Source organism: Puma concolor, chromosome B3, assembly GCF_028749965.1.
Source record: "Puma concolor isolate L17-30 chromosome B3, mPumCon1.1.hap2, whole genome shotgun sequence".
In the NCBI taxonomy this organism is placed as follows: domain Eukaryota; kingdom Metazoa; phylum Chordata; class Mammalia; order Carnivora; family Felidae; genus Puma; species Puma concolor.
The window spans coordinates 1,935,728-1,950,671 of record NC_141672.1 but is presented as its reverse complement, the minus strand read 5'-3'; the positions used below and the strand labels follow the sequence as shown (position 1 = coordinate 1,950,671).

At 62.9% G+C, this 14,944-nt stretch overlaps 1 protein-coding gene across 2 annotated transcripts; it reads right to left on the bottom strand.

The window, feature by feature from the left end:
- Positions 1–809: 809 nt before the first annotated feature.
- On the bottom strand, positions 810–14,712 carry GPR132 (G protein-coupled receptor 132). 2 transcript variants are annotated; one of them, XM_086708600.1, is made up of 3 exons: positions 12,668–14,712; positions 8,340–8,457; positions 810–3,185 (listed from the first exon to the last, which is right to left on the bottom strand). In XM_086708600.1, exons 2-3 carry the CDS (start codon positions 8,344–8,346, stop codon positions 2,062–2,064), a joined length of 1,131 nt encoding a protein of 376 aa, XP_086564726.1. In that variant the 5' UTR covers positions 8,347–8,457; positions 12,668–14,712; the 3' UTR covers positions 810–2,061. The 2 variants fall into 2 exon arrangements, with proteins under 2 accessions (XP_086564726.1, XP_086564727.1); XM_086708601.1 differs by lacking the exon at positions 12,668–14,712 and adding an exon at positions 12,183–12,587.
- Between the last annotated feature and the right edge of the window lie 232 nt (positions 14,713–14,944).

Genomic DNA, 14,944 nt, shown 5'->3' with positions numbered 1-14,944 from the left:
CTGTCCCTGTCCGGCTGGGATTCGGGCCTGGTGCCCTCTGCCTCTTGCCCCCAAGATCTCACACTCAAGGGCAGGGCCGGCCTTGCTCCCCGGGTGCTCCTGCGCCCACACCGGAGCTGGCACGTGGCCAGAGCCCAGCCCCTCCCACCTGGGCCCCCCCAGCAGCCCCTCAGCTAACACTGCGGGGTGCGGATTGAGTAATGTCTTAGTGTGGACACCGAGCTGGTCGGGCCTTCAGCACAGAGCTTCTCCTTGGCCCCGGTGGTCACCGTCTCTCCCCATATTCATTTTCTAATCTCATGGGTCCCCATGCTGTCACTGCAGACACCCTCTGAGACCCCCAGGGAAGGGGACCCTGCAGGTCACACCCCCGGCCCGAGACCCCCGCCCACCCCGGCTCCAGACGCTCTACCTCGTGCACGAGGCCCCGCCCCACCAGGCGTCAGTCCCCACCCCCCCACCCCACCCCCAGCCCGTCAGCGACCTATGTTTACAAGAGGAGACACCCCCCACAGAGCCCCTAGCACAGAGCTCAGACCCACGTGCCGGCGAAAGCCAACCGTCTGTTCCTTCTCTCTTGTCTGGAACGCGCTCCTGGGGTGGTACTGAGGCACCCGTCCAGGGACACCGGGCTCCGTCCCCAGCGCTGAGCGTTCCGGACTGTGCCCTGAAGCCACAGCCGTCACCCCAGAGCCTGGGCACATAACCCTCCCACGGGCTTGGCGCCCCCAGACAGCCCTAGAGGAAAACACGTCCCTGATAAGGGGAAGGTGGCATTATTTCGTTAGGAAGGCACCTGAGACTGGCGCGTATTTTCGCATTTTTATTTCCAAGTGTATCTTTTCGATGGCTCTCACTACAAAGAACCACCACGGACAGTGACCGCCGCCTTACAGAAACGAGAGCACAATGTGACACGACGGCCCGGCACAGCTCGGGGGCACCCGGGGTGCCCAGGCCCCCACGCTGGGCGCACAGCCCGCCGGGCTCTTGTTTGAGGCGTGAGCTACAGGTGTGTGTGAAGTGCCCTAGGACAGGTAGTGGGTCAGCGTGCGGTAGGTGTCGTTGGCCTTGTTACAGGTAGGGAAACCGAGGCAGCAACGCGACCTGGCCTAGACGCGCCCGGACGTGACCCGACGCTGTGCGTCTTCAGGGAGCCCACTTTCGGGCCCCATGGCCGACCAGGTTCCATGCTCCACCCACACTCCATCCGCACCTGGTGGAGGGGCTGGAGGCCTGGGGCCGTCACCTGCTCACTCCTGAGCCCCCCCCCCCCCCCCGTTGCAAGCCCTCGGCGGCCTCTCCCCTGGCATTGAGGCCGGGAAGCCTTGACGTGAAGGAATGAATCCCAGCCGTTCTCCGGGCCTCTTTAGCTGAGCGTCTGACCCTTCCCGGGTGTCCACCGGCACCCTCGACCTGGGCCACCCTACAGGAGGCCCGTCGGCTGCCCTGCTGAAGTCAGAGCAGTTGGTGCCCCAGCCCACGGCTCCCCCGAGGAGTCCCCGGCACCCCGCGACCTCACACCTGCGTGGCACAGAGCCGGCCCGGCCGAGGGCCCTCCGGCCTGGGCTCCTGCCCCCTCGTCGGCCTCGGCTGTCCCACAGCGAGCTGGCCCTGCGGGAAGGGCATCCTGAGACGGAGCACAAAGATCCCCTGCCGTACTATCCGGTCATCCAAGCACTGCTTGCAGAAAAGCACGGGAAATAAAGTCATCACTGCGCGTGACCGGGCACCGTGCAGGGCCACACCGGGCAGGCGCGCGGCCCCTGCCCACAGCCCTGCTGTTCGCTAGTGGCCGGGTGAGCCGGCCGGGATGTGTGCGGACGAAGAGGCCGGCCTGCCAGCCGCGCGCTGCCTGGGCGAGCCGCCTCCTGTGTCGGCCCGGGCGGGGGGAGCCGGGGGGGCCGGGACCCTGATGGGCCGACGGAGAGCGTGGCTCCAGGAACGAGAGATCCTGGCGGGTTTCCCAGAGGGGGGCTTCTCGGCCAGCGCCGCGGGCACTCATTGGCAAGCTCAGCGGACGGGGAAGCCACACCACCGCTCCTGGGCTCCCACGCGGGCTCAACAGGACTCTTCGCCCGGCCTCTCCAAGGTGCACGGTGAGCCCCATGCACGCGGCTGTGGCTCCGGGGGCTCGACGATCCTGGGGATCGTGTGGCCGTTAGTGAGCGTCGTGGGCAGGGGCGCCTCCTCTGAGTCCTTGGAACACGTGAGCTTGACAACATCTGTCCTCGCGGAGCACTTCCTCCATTCCCTGTGGATCCTGGACACCTCTTGCCACGAGTGGCCCGTGGCCAGCACGTAGATGATGGGGTCGGCCACGCCGTTGGCCGTGGACAGGCACAGGAACACCGCGGAGGTCGTGTACAGGTTGGCTTCGAAGGCGCACATGGAGCCCGGGTCTCCCTTGTAGTAGGAAAAGGCGATGGCCTTGACGAGGAGCACCAGGTGGTAGGGCGCGAAGCAGACCAGGAAGATGAGCACCACCGCGATGGCCAGGCGCTTCGCCTTGGCCTTCTGGGTGGCGCTCAGGCCCGTGCTCAGCTTGATGCTCCTGAAGATCCGCTGGTTGGTGAACGCGATGACGGAGAGAGGGACGGCGAACCCCACGGCGAAGCGGGAATAGCAGTAGCTGGCGACCCTGGTGTTGGTGGGCAGCGTCTCGAAGCAGGTGTCCCCGTCTTCCATCTCAAACACCGGGTAGTGGATGAGGCCGACGACGAGGAAGACGGACGCCGAGATGAGGAAGGCGGTCCTCTGGTGGCGGCGGCCTCGGGTCTCCAGGGCATACACCACCGCCGCGAAGCGGTCGCAGGAGACGCAGCACAGGAAAAGGATGCTGACGTACAGGTTGCAGAAGAAGATGTAGGCCGTCACCTTGCAGGCCCACGGGCCCAGGGTCCAGTGGTGCTGGTTCCGGATGTAGACGACCCAGAGGGGCAGGGTGCCGATGTAGAGCAGCTCGCACAGCGCCAGGCAGAACAGGTAGACCGCCAGCACGTTGCCCTGCCGCGCCTGCAGCAGCGTCAGCCACGCCGTCAGGCAGTTGGCTGGGAAGCCCAGCAGGCACACGAGGCTGTACGCCACCACCAGGACCACTCTGCTGTCCTCGAAGGACACGTTACAGGGGCCCGTGCCGGGAAACGGGGTCGCTGAGACAGGGCCGCTTACTAGGGTGTCGTTCCCTGTGGGACAGAGACAAGCGTGAGGACGGGAGCGCCTGGGAACCAAGAGAACATACGACTCGTGCTCGCTCCAGACCAGAGGCACCAGGCGTTTAAGGGTTCTCCAAATGCCTGTCAGATTTTTGGGCTCCAGCCTGGCGGCGTCACAGCCCATGGGCTGTGCGACGCCGAGTCCTCGTAACTCACGGAGGTCAGTTCTCAAAGGGTTGCTTGTGTGCCGGAAAACAGAGTGTATTCTTTTTTTTTTTTTTTAGTGTTTATTTTTGAGACAGAGAGAGACAGAATGTGAGCAGGGCAGGGGCAGAGAGAGAGGGAGACACAGAATCCGAAGCAGCTCCAGGCTCCGAGCCGTCAGACAGCCCGACGCGGGACTTGAACTCACGAACCGCTAGATCATGACCCGAGCAAAGTCGGGCGCTTAACCAACTGAGCCACCTAGGCACCCCCAGAGTGTATTCTTTAATTGTTGAGTGAGTGTTCTTCTGTGCACATTTTCAATAGAGTCGGGGTGCCCCCCCCCCCACCGCCCTTCTATAGCAGCTTTCATGCTTTGACCCCAATCCCTGACCCCGGCTCGTGCACAGCACCATCTTGCCTGCTTCAACCGTCAGTTATGGAGAAAAGTGATTAACCCCCCCTGTCGTGATGGGGGATTTGTGTACTTCTTGTAGTTCTCTCAAGGTTTGCTTTATGTGTTTTAAGCCGTTGTTAATTGGTGCGTGTGAGTTAAAAACTGTTCTGATTTCCTGATGAATTGACCTCTGTACTATTATGTCATGGTCTCTTTATCTCTGGGGTCGGTGGAATAACGCCCCCGCCCCCCAAAGACGTGCACATCCTGATCCCAGAACCTGTGAGTCTAGCGGCTTGATTGGCTCATGTGCAACTCTGGTTCCGTGGCAAAAGGAGTTGCAAATGGAATTGGGTTTGTGAATTGCCTGACACTAGGAAAAGAGGGAGGCTGCCGTAGATTGCCGGGGCAGGCTCGGTGCTGTCACAGGGTCCCAGAATGTGGGGACGTGGGGGCCACTGGCCCTTCTGAAGAGGGAGGAAGGGGCTGCCAGCCCAGGGATGCGGGCAGCTTCTGGGAGCCAGACACGCAGGGAAACAGCTTCTCCCTGAGTCTCCAGGAGGAACGCGGCTGTGACACCCTGGTTTTAGCCCATTTCTCACCTCTCATCCCCCGAACAATGAAGATGGGCATTTATAAGCCTCTATGTTTGTAGTCATTTGTAACACAACCACAGGAAGGCAGTGTAATTTCTAATAATGCTTTTAATACTAAGTCTTTGTTTAGTACTTAATATAAAAAGAGCGGCTCTCTCTCGATGAGTAGTCATTGGTATTTTTTTCCCCACCTCTACTTCCAGCCTGTCTGCATCCTTATGGTTTGGATGTGACGCTTCCGACTGGAGTTAGAAATCTGACGCTCGCTGCCTCTCAGTTACCGATTGCAATCCGTTTATACTCTTGACATCACTGATATGGTTTTGTTGCTTTTCTCCACCTTACTTTGTGCTCCTTTGTCTGCTTTTCTGTTTGCTTTTATTCCCCTTTTGTCTTTTGTTATGGGTTGAACTGTGTCCCCCCCGCAAAAAGACGTGGGGGACCCCTGACCCCAGCACCTTAGAACATGACCGTATTTGGGGCCGGTCTTTGCAGAGGCGGCCGGGTTCAGATGAGGCCATTTGGGTGGGCCCTAATCCCTTGGGACCGTGTTCTTATTACGTGGGCACATTCGCACACAGGGACGCGGGTGGGGAAGACGGTGTGGGGACACAGGGAGATGGCAGCCCTCCACCAGCCAAGGAGAGCGGCTAGGACAGACTCTCCCTTCCCACCAAGCGAGCAAACACATCTTCTGGATTTGTTTACTTCTTAAATTCTGTTTCCCGCCTCTACTCATTTGGAAGTTATTATCAAGTCTATTTTTAGGTTTTCAGAGACTACCCTGGAAACGAAATGTGTGCTTCCGTGTGTCCGGAGCTCGTCAGAGTCTGCACCCTGCTGAGCGTGTGGCCCGGGAGCCCCAAGCACTATCTCTCTGGGCCCGACTGGCCGACGCACCGCTCCCCCCAGGGTTCCAGTCGTGTGGGGACTCGCGCGTTTCTAGCTTCGCACGTTGGCCTTGTCGTCTGCCCTGTGCGACGAGCCACGCGGCGGCCGGGCTCCTGCCGGCTCACCTGCCTCCTCTGGGCCGCCCTCCTGAGACCCCTCGTCCTGCCTCAGGACGTCCTCTGCCAAGGACAGGACCTTGCTGGTAGGAGCCCCCGCGGGTCCGCCTGAGACGCCCTCTTCACCCAGGGGTCCCCCGCGGCTTTGGCACGTGGACGCCCTGTGCTCCGTCCTCTGGCCTCCGAAGCGGGGAGCAGTCACCCGTCGGTCTGGCTGTCCTGTCTTCGGACCTGTGGAATCCGAGAGTGTGTCGATCCCACCAGTGTGCAGGGACCCCGGGTTTCGCCCTCGGGGCTCTGCTCGGCTGTGTCGGACACACGAGTCTCATCCTGCTGTGGGGCCTCCTCCACCTCGGCCCCCTTGTCCCGTGCCATCCAAGGAGCCTGCTGGTGTCCAGCTATAGGGTAGGAGTCCCTTCATCGGTGTCTAACTCGCCCAAGTGATACAGCCTTCATTCCTGGAAACTCCATCTGGCTCCTTTCCAAGTCTGTCCGGATGGCCTCTGGCTCAGTCCGTGCCCTGCGTGCCCCCGACGCGCCCCAGGTGCCCCTGTCGCACCCATGAGGCCGTCCCAGCAGCTGGCACCGAGGGCTGAGGGCTCTAACCCCACGGCACTAGCCCTCTGGCCCCTGCCCACGCACCACAGCCCGGCTCCCTTGAAGGTGGGCGGCGGTTCTGAGCCCACGTTTGCTGGGCATTACCTGCGGGCATTGCCTGAGTGGAAGGGGCATCGCCTCCCGTCACCAGTCGCCTGGGACCCCCATCCGAGCTCTGGCGGCCAGCGGGCAGGGATCCTCGGATTCACTCCAGCCCTCACTGCCCAGGGCTGTCCTTTGGGGTCCCGTATGCAGGGGACCCCTTTCAAGCCCCCACACCCACTCCCGCACCAGAGCCACGGCTCACCTGCTGTCCCTGCCCATTAGGAAACGAACAGCAGTGAGTCAGGGCGTAAACGTAGAACGGCCTCTGTGCCGTCTTAGGCCTGTGAATGTCCCTGTGCTGATTCTCACTGAGATTCAGTAACAGGGGACAGTCAACATCATCTGGCATCACACGAAGTCCGAGGGCCAGAGACGCTCAGGGCTCTGGAGTTCTGGGGACCCCAATGCCCCGGGACGGAAGGGACCGCATCGGTGCACAGCCTCGGACACCCACCCGGCCCGGTGCCGCTGACCACCTTCCCCACCCCTGCTCAGGGTTTTCCTTCCCCTCGAGAGTTCAGACAAGCTTTCACGGGGCTCGGCCGATGTGTGACCCAGCTCTGAGGTGTTTCATAGCAGGAACGCGTTGAGGCTGGCCGACGGGCCACCGCATGGGAAGAGGGAGCCCCAGGGAGTGCCCCTAGTGTCCCTTCACCTAAACTGGGAAGATGCCCGGACACGGGGGCCCCTGCAGCACCTGCTTGTGACAGAGGCCCCCGGAGGAAGGCGTGACCTGACGGCCACCTTTGAGTCACCACCCCGTCCAACAGCAAGAAGCCAGTGAGGAGAACAGCCCTGAGCCCCGGCTCAAGCTGCCAGAGCCCGAGGTGGGTCCTCACCTGCCCTCCCTCACCGGTGCTCCTGAGGGGCAGGCGATGTGGCGGGCGGACGAGTCACAAGGATGAAGCGTGCCCTCAGGCGTGAGCCCCCAGCTGTAAGTGGCAGGGACACTGCAGACGCACGCACTCTCTGGGGACCCGCCGTGGGGAAGGAATCTGCCGCGTCCCGGGCACCTCCCTCTCCTGCCCAGCCTGCTCTCCCGGGCCCCCTCTGACCGCCCGACCTGTGCCCGGGGCCACCCTGGACCCCGTCCTCCCTCCCCCGCCTCCTCTGGGACCTGTCACAGAAACGAACGTCTGTGTCCTTCCTGGTGACACACGCTTACCAGAGCCTTTGCCCCTGGCCCCTGCCTTTCAGTTCCTCAGGAGACGCTGGGGACGCTTGCAACACTGCCACACTGTCCCCGTTAAACCGGAAGTTAAACCCGAAGTCCCCTCGGCTCCCGCAGCGCCCGCGCCCCGTTCTGCTCAGTCCCTGGGAGTCGACCCCCCCAGGCCCCCGCAGGAGTGGGGTCACACAGGATTTGTGTTTCTACGTCTGGCTTCCCTCACTCGGCTTCAGGTCCTCAAGGCCCGTCCCTGCCGCCACCAGTGTCCGAACGTCCTTCGGTGCTAAGGCTGGGCCGCGTGCGTTCACGCAGTCCTCTGTCGATGGAGGCCCGGGTCGTTTCCACTCCCCCCCCCCTTTCGGACGCATGCTGCCGAGAACTCGGGCGTGCAAACGTCACTTCGACACCCGGCTTTCACTTCTTTCGGGTAAATACCCGTAGTGGGATTGCTCATCACACGGCAGTTCTGTTTTCGACTTTGTGAGGAACCGCTGGGCTGTTTCCCGTAGCGGCCGCGCCAGCTTAACGTTCCCACCGACGGTGCACGGGGACCCGGTCTCTCCGCGTCCTCGCCAACACTTTGGTGTTTTGTTTTGTGAGGGTTGCCGTCCTAATGGTCCTAATGGGTGTGAGGTGGCTTCCCCGCCCCCTCCCCGGGACAGGCACAGCCATCCCCATTTACCGGCAAGGGTCCGAGGCACGGGGGCCTGGGCGCTGTCGGGCCCACTTGTCAATTGCCCCCCCCCCCCCCCCCGCAGGCACACACGAGGGCCCCGACCCCCTGGGAAAAGGGCGGGAGACAGGTGACAGGTGACAGCTCTGGGGCTCAGCACTTGGCCAGAGATGGGCATGATAGGAGACCCCGGTCCCTCGCGGTCCTGTTCCCGGTGTTTCCTAGCGCCTCGAGAGCAAAGAAACAGACGCTTCCCTGTGTCTTGATGGAGACCCTACACCTTTATTGTTTCGGAGACGGTTTTTTTTTAGACAAGGCTATTTTTCACGCTAAGTTTTGAAGTAATTACTCCCATGTTGAGGTGACGTGCATTCTAGAAAAATTCTTGCAGTCCCTCCTAAGTGGTTAAAGTCGACGGAGACACGAAGGGGGCTCACCTGGCATACTTGAGTTGCTCCGATCTCAGAGAGGCTCTAACACGCACTCCGGTTTCTAGTACACGTCATGTGTCTTCTTGATCCTACTGAGCAGTTTGCTCCAAGAGCTCAAAGTGACCTGGACAAAGAGTAGGACGGAATGGCTTTAGGAAAATCAGATTAGATCAGAAATTAAGTCATTCAACAGATGACTCAACCCTTAGCGAGCATTTGTTATGTGTCAAGTCTTGTATTTTGATATATAGATATAACTATATATGATATATATGATATATATATGATATATAAGATATATATAGATATATGATATATATGATACACATATGATATATAGATATATCTATATATGATATATAGATATGTTTGGATATATATAGATATAACAGCAGATCCTCAATATACAAAGAACATCTACAAATCAATAAATATGGGAAGTTTTGGGGCACCTGGGTGGCTCAGTCGGTTGAGCGTCCGACTTCGGCTGAGGTCATGATCTCACAGCTCGTGAGTTCGAGCCCCGCATCAGGCTCTGTGCTGACAGCTCGGAGCCTGGAGCCTGCTTCAGGTTCTGTGCCTCCCTCTCTCTCTGCCCCAACCCACTCGCCTTCTGTCTCTGTCTCTCTCAAAAGTAAACAAACATCAAAAAATACAATAAAAAATGAATTAATATAAGAAGTTTCGGAGCCCATGAGCAGATACTTTGCAAAAGACATAATAAACAGCTCCTAAAAACCCAAAAAGTGCTCGACTCTACTTATAATCAAAGAAATGCGAACATCAACGTCAGAAGGGCAGTCTTTTCTTGCTTATCAGGCTGACAAAAACAAAGGACTCTAATTCTCAGTGTTGGCGAAAGTGTGAGGAAGCGGGTGTCTTTACTGCGTTGATGGGAGCGTAAACCGGCATGAATGTTTTGGGCCCGATTGTGCAGCATGCTTCCAAAAGTCTGGGGCGCACTTAACTTTTGATCTTGTAAAATCCTTTCTAGGAATTTCCCCTGGCGAAACGATGACCCAAAATGTGAAGTGCGTGTGACTTGCAGGCATGTCACGGCACCTCCCCCCTACGGAAAGGACCAGGACCCCCGGGAGAGCGCCCACCATGCCTGTAGGGGCCTGAGCTACAGCAGGGCCCTGGCAGGTGGGGGACAGCGTCCACGGCACCCTATCTCGATACTTCCTTCCCTCACCAGAAGCGCCCTTATCCGCCAGAGAGGGTCTGGGAGAAGGCGAGCGCTCTAAACCCACGCTCCCACAGTGTGCAGGGCACGCCCGGAGCCCCAAGGGGCCGTGGGCTCCTGCTGTGCTCCGTGAGGCAGGCCCATGGGCCTCTCTGTCCTGCAGGGGCAGAGGCTGGGCCCAGAGGGGCTGCTGTGCTGGCCCCAGTCCCGCCCGAAGCTGCCTGGGCAGGGGAGGTGCACCCTAAGAGCGCAGATTACCCGCCCGGCCCCACTTGGCGGCGTGTTTCCAGCAGTCAGAGGTCACAGGAAGCCAGGGTTTGCCTGAAGCTACAGAAAGTAGCTCCTGGAAGTCAACAAGGTGAGTCTAGACAGTTGTTTCCCAAGTGACATTGACCTTCTGAGCCCACGTTCCCAGACACGCTGGCAGGCGTGGGCCCGGAGGGCCGCCGCTGGGCCTTGCCCATCCCGCCCCCGGGTCTCGGGTCAGCCCCCTGCCAGTTGGGAAGGGCCGACAAGGGGGGCGGCCCCCGGGAGTTCCCTGACAGGTCTGTGGCCTGTTCTAGAAGGCCCTGCCCCCGCAGGAGATGGTCTAAGGCGCTCCCTGCTGTGACCTAGCAGGGCCCGCGTGGCGCCACCCCCCAGCACAGAGCCCCGGCCGGCCAGGGGTGAGGGGGTGGGCCCGACTAAGGGGGGCCCCCAAAGGAGGAGCTGCGGGGACGCCAGGCCACCCGGAAGCCGTCAGGACGTCCTGCAGCCCCGGGAGCGTGGGTGCCACCAGCCTCAGCCCGGGGCCCGAGTTCCTCCGTCACGACGGTGAGCTGCCTGCAGCAGGGGCTCCGGGCCCGGCCGCCCTCACGCTAACTCTCGAGTATTCTGGAAGCTGTGAGGCTGAGCCCGTCCCCGGGGGGCCGCACTGCCCGGTCTCCCCCGCGCACACAGGAGCGGGGAGGGGTGGGGTCTCTCGCAGCCGCTTCTGCAAACGCCGGAGGAAGTGGTGCCCGAGCAAAACAGCGCGCTCCTCTGAGCTGAGGCCTGCGGGGGCCGCGTGGAGAGCAGACCGGTGCGGGGCAAGGGGGGTCCTGGGGCAGCGTGCTCACGCGGCCCGCGGGGGCCCGGTGCTCGTGTCCAGGTCCGGGCCACCTCCCTGACCGTCAGGCACCGGCAGTGCGGCCCGCCCCCGGCCAGCGCCTTGCTCCCGCCCAACCTCGGCGGGTCCCTGCATCATCCCGGTGGCCGGGACACGGGGCAGCCCAGGCCTGCGTGGGGGTTGGGGGCGCTGGCCGCGGCACCCGGCACGGCCAGGGTGGCAGTGGCCGTGCCCTCTCGGCGTCCCCACCCCACCCGCCGCGGCGCACCCTGGCCGTCCCGTGGGGCTGGATGTTAGGTGGGGGGGCCAAGAGCGGCAGGGGTGGCTCCCCGTGTCCCTCCACAGCAGCTCGTGGTCACGCACGGTGGCCAGTTCTTTCCGAGAGCCACCGCGTGTGCGGGCGGCCGTGGGGACCCACAGAGGCGGGTGTCAGCTGTGGGGCAGGCGGAGTGACACATCCCGCGGGACGGCCCGCTGCAGGTGCCAGGCCTCACCCAGCTGGCTGCTCCCAGCCCGGGGACGCAGGGAAGGGACAAGCCCACCATGCCTGGAATGCCAGCCTGGGCCTGGAGGCCTGGGGTGGGGAGGTCTCTGTCCTCGGTCTATTCTCTCGGGGAGCTACGACAGCCACACAGCCCTGGGCATGACCCTGCGCCTCCACATCCCCAGGGGCCCACAGGCCCCACCTCCCCCCAGCCTGGCCGGGGCTCCGGTGACAGCTGGCTCCAGTCCCCTCGCGGCTCCTTCTGGTCCCCTGGCTCCGCTCCCAGAGAGCGCTCTCACCGGCCGCTGTTCAAACACAACCCGCTGAACGAACGCATCTCCCACCACGTGCTGCACCGGCAGCCCGTCCCCCCAGCTTCTCAACTATATTCCTCAGCTCTGACGACAGGACTTTCAAACAGACCCCAAGGCACAGCCACGGGACACACACCGTCTTTACCCCGCCCTGACCGTCGCCCCCGTCCCGACACGTTGCTGAAAGCCCCAGGGATCTTCTGTGGTTTCTGGGGCCGTTTCACGAACACTGCTGGACATTTCGGGTTCTTCCACGTTCCCCACATTCTCACACCCAGCCCTGACTTCGTTTCTGTGTCCCAGCTGGGAGTTTCTGCGCCCCCGGCCCTCATGGCACACAGACCACGTGTGTTTCCCACGCCCGGTGGCCAGGCCACTACTGTTCCCCTTTTGATAGACTCTTTTTGAGTAGGCTCTACAGCCCAGCGTGGGGCTCGAACTCATGACCCCGAGATCAGGGGTCATGTACTCCGCCGACTGAGCCGGCCAGGCACCCCCTCCTCGCATAGATTTTAAGTGCAAGTCTTAAAAATTCATTTGCGAGGCCGCGCGGCTGGCTCAGTGAGTAGAGCACAGGTCTCCCGACCTTGGGGTTCGAGTGTCCTTAAAAAGAATTGTCTTAATTCATTTCATGTCTTTGGCAACAAGCTTGATGCCCCCCCCCCAGCCCATCCATCTGTATTGTCGTGTCCCCCCCCCCGCCCCAGGTGGCTGCCTCCCCTCTCCTCCTGGCAGGTCCCCTGAAACCATCCTGTCACCTTCCTGGGCACACACGTACTTGGGAGAATATGGGGTCTCACTCCCCGTCCCGGCTCTCGGCAGATACGGAACACCCGCTGGCCTTGGCCCCACACTGGACGGGGCCCCAGGACCAGGCCCTGCGGCCAGGCTGACTGTCGCCCCAGCAGAGACCCCGCTGTCCCGCCTGTCCTCCTCATGCCCATGTGGCCCCAGCAGCCCTGGAGGCCAGGGAGCCAGGCGCTTTGTATATCACCCACCAAACACCCTGAGAATCAGCCGCGGTCCCACAGCGGCCAGGAAGTGCCACTCCCCGCCCCGGAGAGGAACCTGCCTCTGAGCTCCGACTCGCGGGCCCCCTGGAGCAGCGACCACCGCGAGAACTCGGAAGAGGCCGAGCGAAGGACCCCAGGTTAAGACCCTCGACCAAGCCCCCACCTTTGTGCCAACAAATCACCCCAGCCCCCCACCTGTCCGGGCGCCCCCCTGCCGACCGCTCCCCAGCACATGGAGCCCACGACTTACTCAGGGAGGCAGACCTCATGCTCAGCTGTGAACTTTCAGGAAGTAGCAGGGGTCCAGAGATCTCTTTCAAACCCTCCTAACCGCAAACGGGCGGGCCCAGGATGGCTGGCGGGGTTGGGGCGTCCGTCATCCGCCTGGCGCCTTGAACTCTCCTGGAGGCAGATGCAGGGAAGCAGCCCACACGTACTTCTCCTTGTGGCTCGTGGCGGTGACAACCTCAGACACAGGCCACACGCTCCGCGTTCGCTCAGGACCTTCCCAGCCGGCTCGGCCCGCAGGCGGGAGCAGCTGGAGTGACCGCTGGCGCGCGGCCGACCCAGACACACGGCTCCTGCCCCCGGTGCACCCTCCCCTGGCGGTGCTTCACGGGGTGACCTCCCTCCTCACTTCCCTTGCCCGGGGCGGGGCTCCCATTGGAGGGAAGGGGCCTGCGCGCCCTGTCCTCGGCTCTGAGTCTGGCCCCAGAGTTCATCCCGGCTGGGCGCAGCGGACTTCGCCGGCGGGATTCTCTGTGAGGGGCCACACGGGTTCCCTGGGACACCGCGTCCTGCGCCGAGGCGCTGCCCCGCCCTGGCGGGCCCAGCTGCCGGTCCCCCGTCCGGCTTACAGGACCCCGGGCTGAGGCACCCGCAATCCAAACCCCCCCCCCAACTTTCCTCGGGCAACGCTAGGGGGCTGCAGGTGATCCGCTGCCTTCCCCCACTGCCAAGGCCTGACCCGGTCCTGACTCTGTCGGTCCAGGGGGCGCGGGGATGGGCCCCCCCGCACCTCTCGGGTGGCCGTGCCTGGCCCTGCAGCAGGGACAGTACGTGGGGGCGGATCTAAGGCAGCTGCACCCCCAGGCGTGTTCGGGGCCGGGAGGGTCCCTGTGGGGGGCGCCCCGCAGGCCGCCCTTTCTCTAAGGGACTCTCGGGGCTCAGCCTGCCCCCCTGCAGGCTCTCGTGGCTCCGGGCAGGGGTCCGCTCAGACCCGGCCCGAACAGTGATTCGGCGTGAGTGGCTGCCGAGTATCTAGAACGCTGGGCCTGGAGTCCGCACAGGTCTGGGCGCAGGGCGCACCTCAGCCTCCCGGAAACACCCGCCTGGGGCCCGGCCACTGCCCGCGAGCACCACGCGCCTCCCGGGTCTCCGGCCCCGGCGGGTGGGGCCGCGGCTCAGGGTGGCCCGGGAGGTCGGGCCTCAGCAGGGCCACAGCCCCCATCAGGCCGGGTGTGCCGGGGATGGCGGGGTCCGGGCCAGGCCTCCGCGGACGGGTCCGTGTCTTCTGGGGCTCCCCTGAGGCCCCGCTGATGGGTTCGGGTCTGACACAGCTCCAAGCCGCACCACCATCGGCTCTGTGCCTTGGTGGCCGGGTCAGGGACGGCGGCCGGTTCAAGTTAGGTCCGCTGAGCCCTCCACCCCCGCCGCTGGTAGGGCCTCTTCCGGGGCACGGACTCCGGCCCAGCGAAGGGCGTGCGTGTGTGGGACGAAGGTCTCAGCGGAGGACGGGGCTGCCGAGAAGCAGGGGTGAGCTCACCTGGCCGAGGGGCTGGGGGCCTATTCCCGAGGGCCGACTGCCTTCCAGGTGGGGGGAAGGGGGCCGTAGCCACCTGACAGTGCCCCCAGGGGTCACTGGCTCCTGACTCCTGCTGGGAAGGTCCCCCACGGAACCCGGAAGGACTCTGCACGCATCGCATCGGGGCCACCTCGTTCACACCATCTCACCATAAGCGGAAGTCGTTCACCATTTCGAGTAGGTCCTATTGTCTCAGACTGAATCTCAGAAGGTAGGGAAGGGTGGGCGGGACGGCTCTCTCCCACCTGCTCCGGCTCTCGGGGTGTCTGCCCAGGGCGGTCTGCACCCCCAGCCGAGGGACTCAAGGGTGTCTATTCTCCTGGGTCCTAAAGTCTTTATAACGAAAAGGAGGCAGGCTGACGAGCCCTCGAGGAACCACCACCTGGATTCAACAGATGTGAAGACCTCGGACGGGCTTCGTCTAGAAGCGTCCACGCGTCTGAGCGGAACGCAGGCCCCCGACTCAGCCCCCGGGACACTGGCGCGTCCACCTCCGGGCCCCCCCCCCCCCCCGGCGCACGCGGCCACCCCGCCTCTCACCCGCGCTCTGTGCCTCCCCGGTTGCCCCACGTGGTCTGACAGCGGGTCCCTCGAGCCAGGGTCCGAGCGAGGGTGGAGCACCCCCGCCCGTGTCTGCTGGGCCCCTCCACCCCCAGCCACCCATAGGGTCGACGGTTTAAAGTGACCCGACCGGTTGGATCTGCTCGGTTGGGTCCTTCTGGT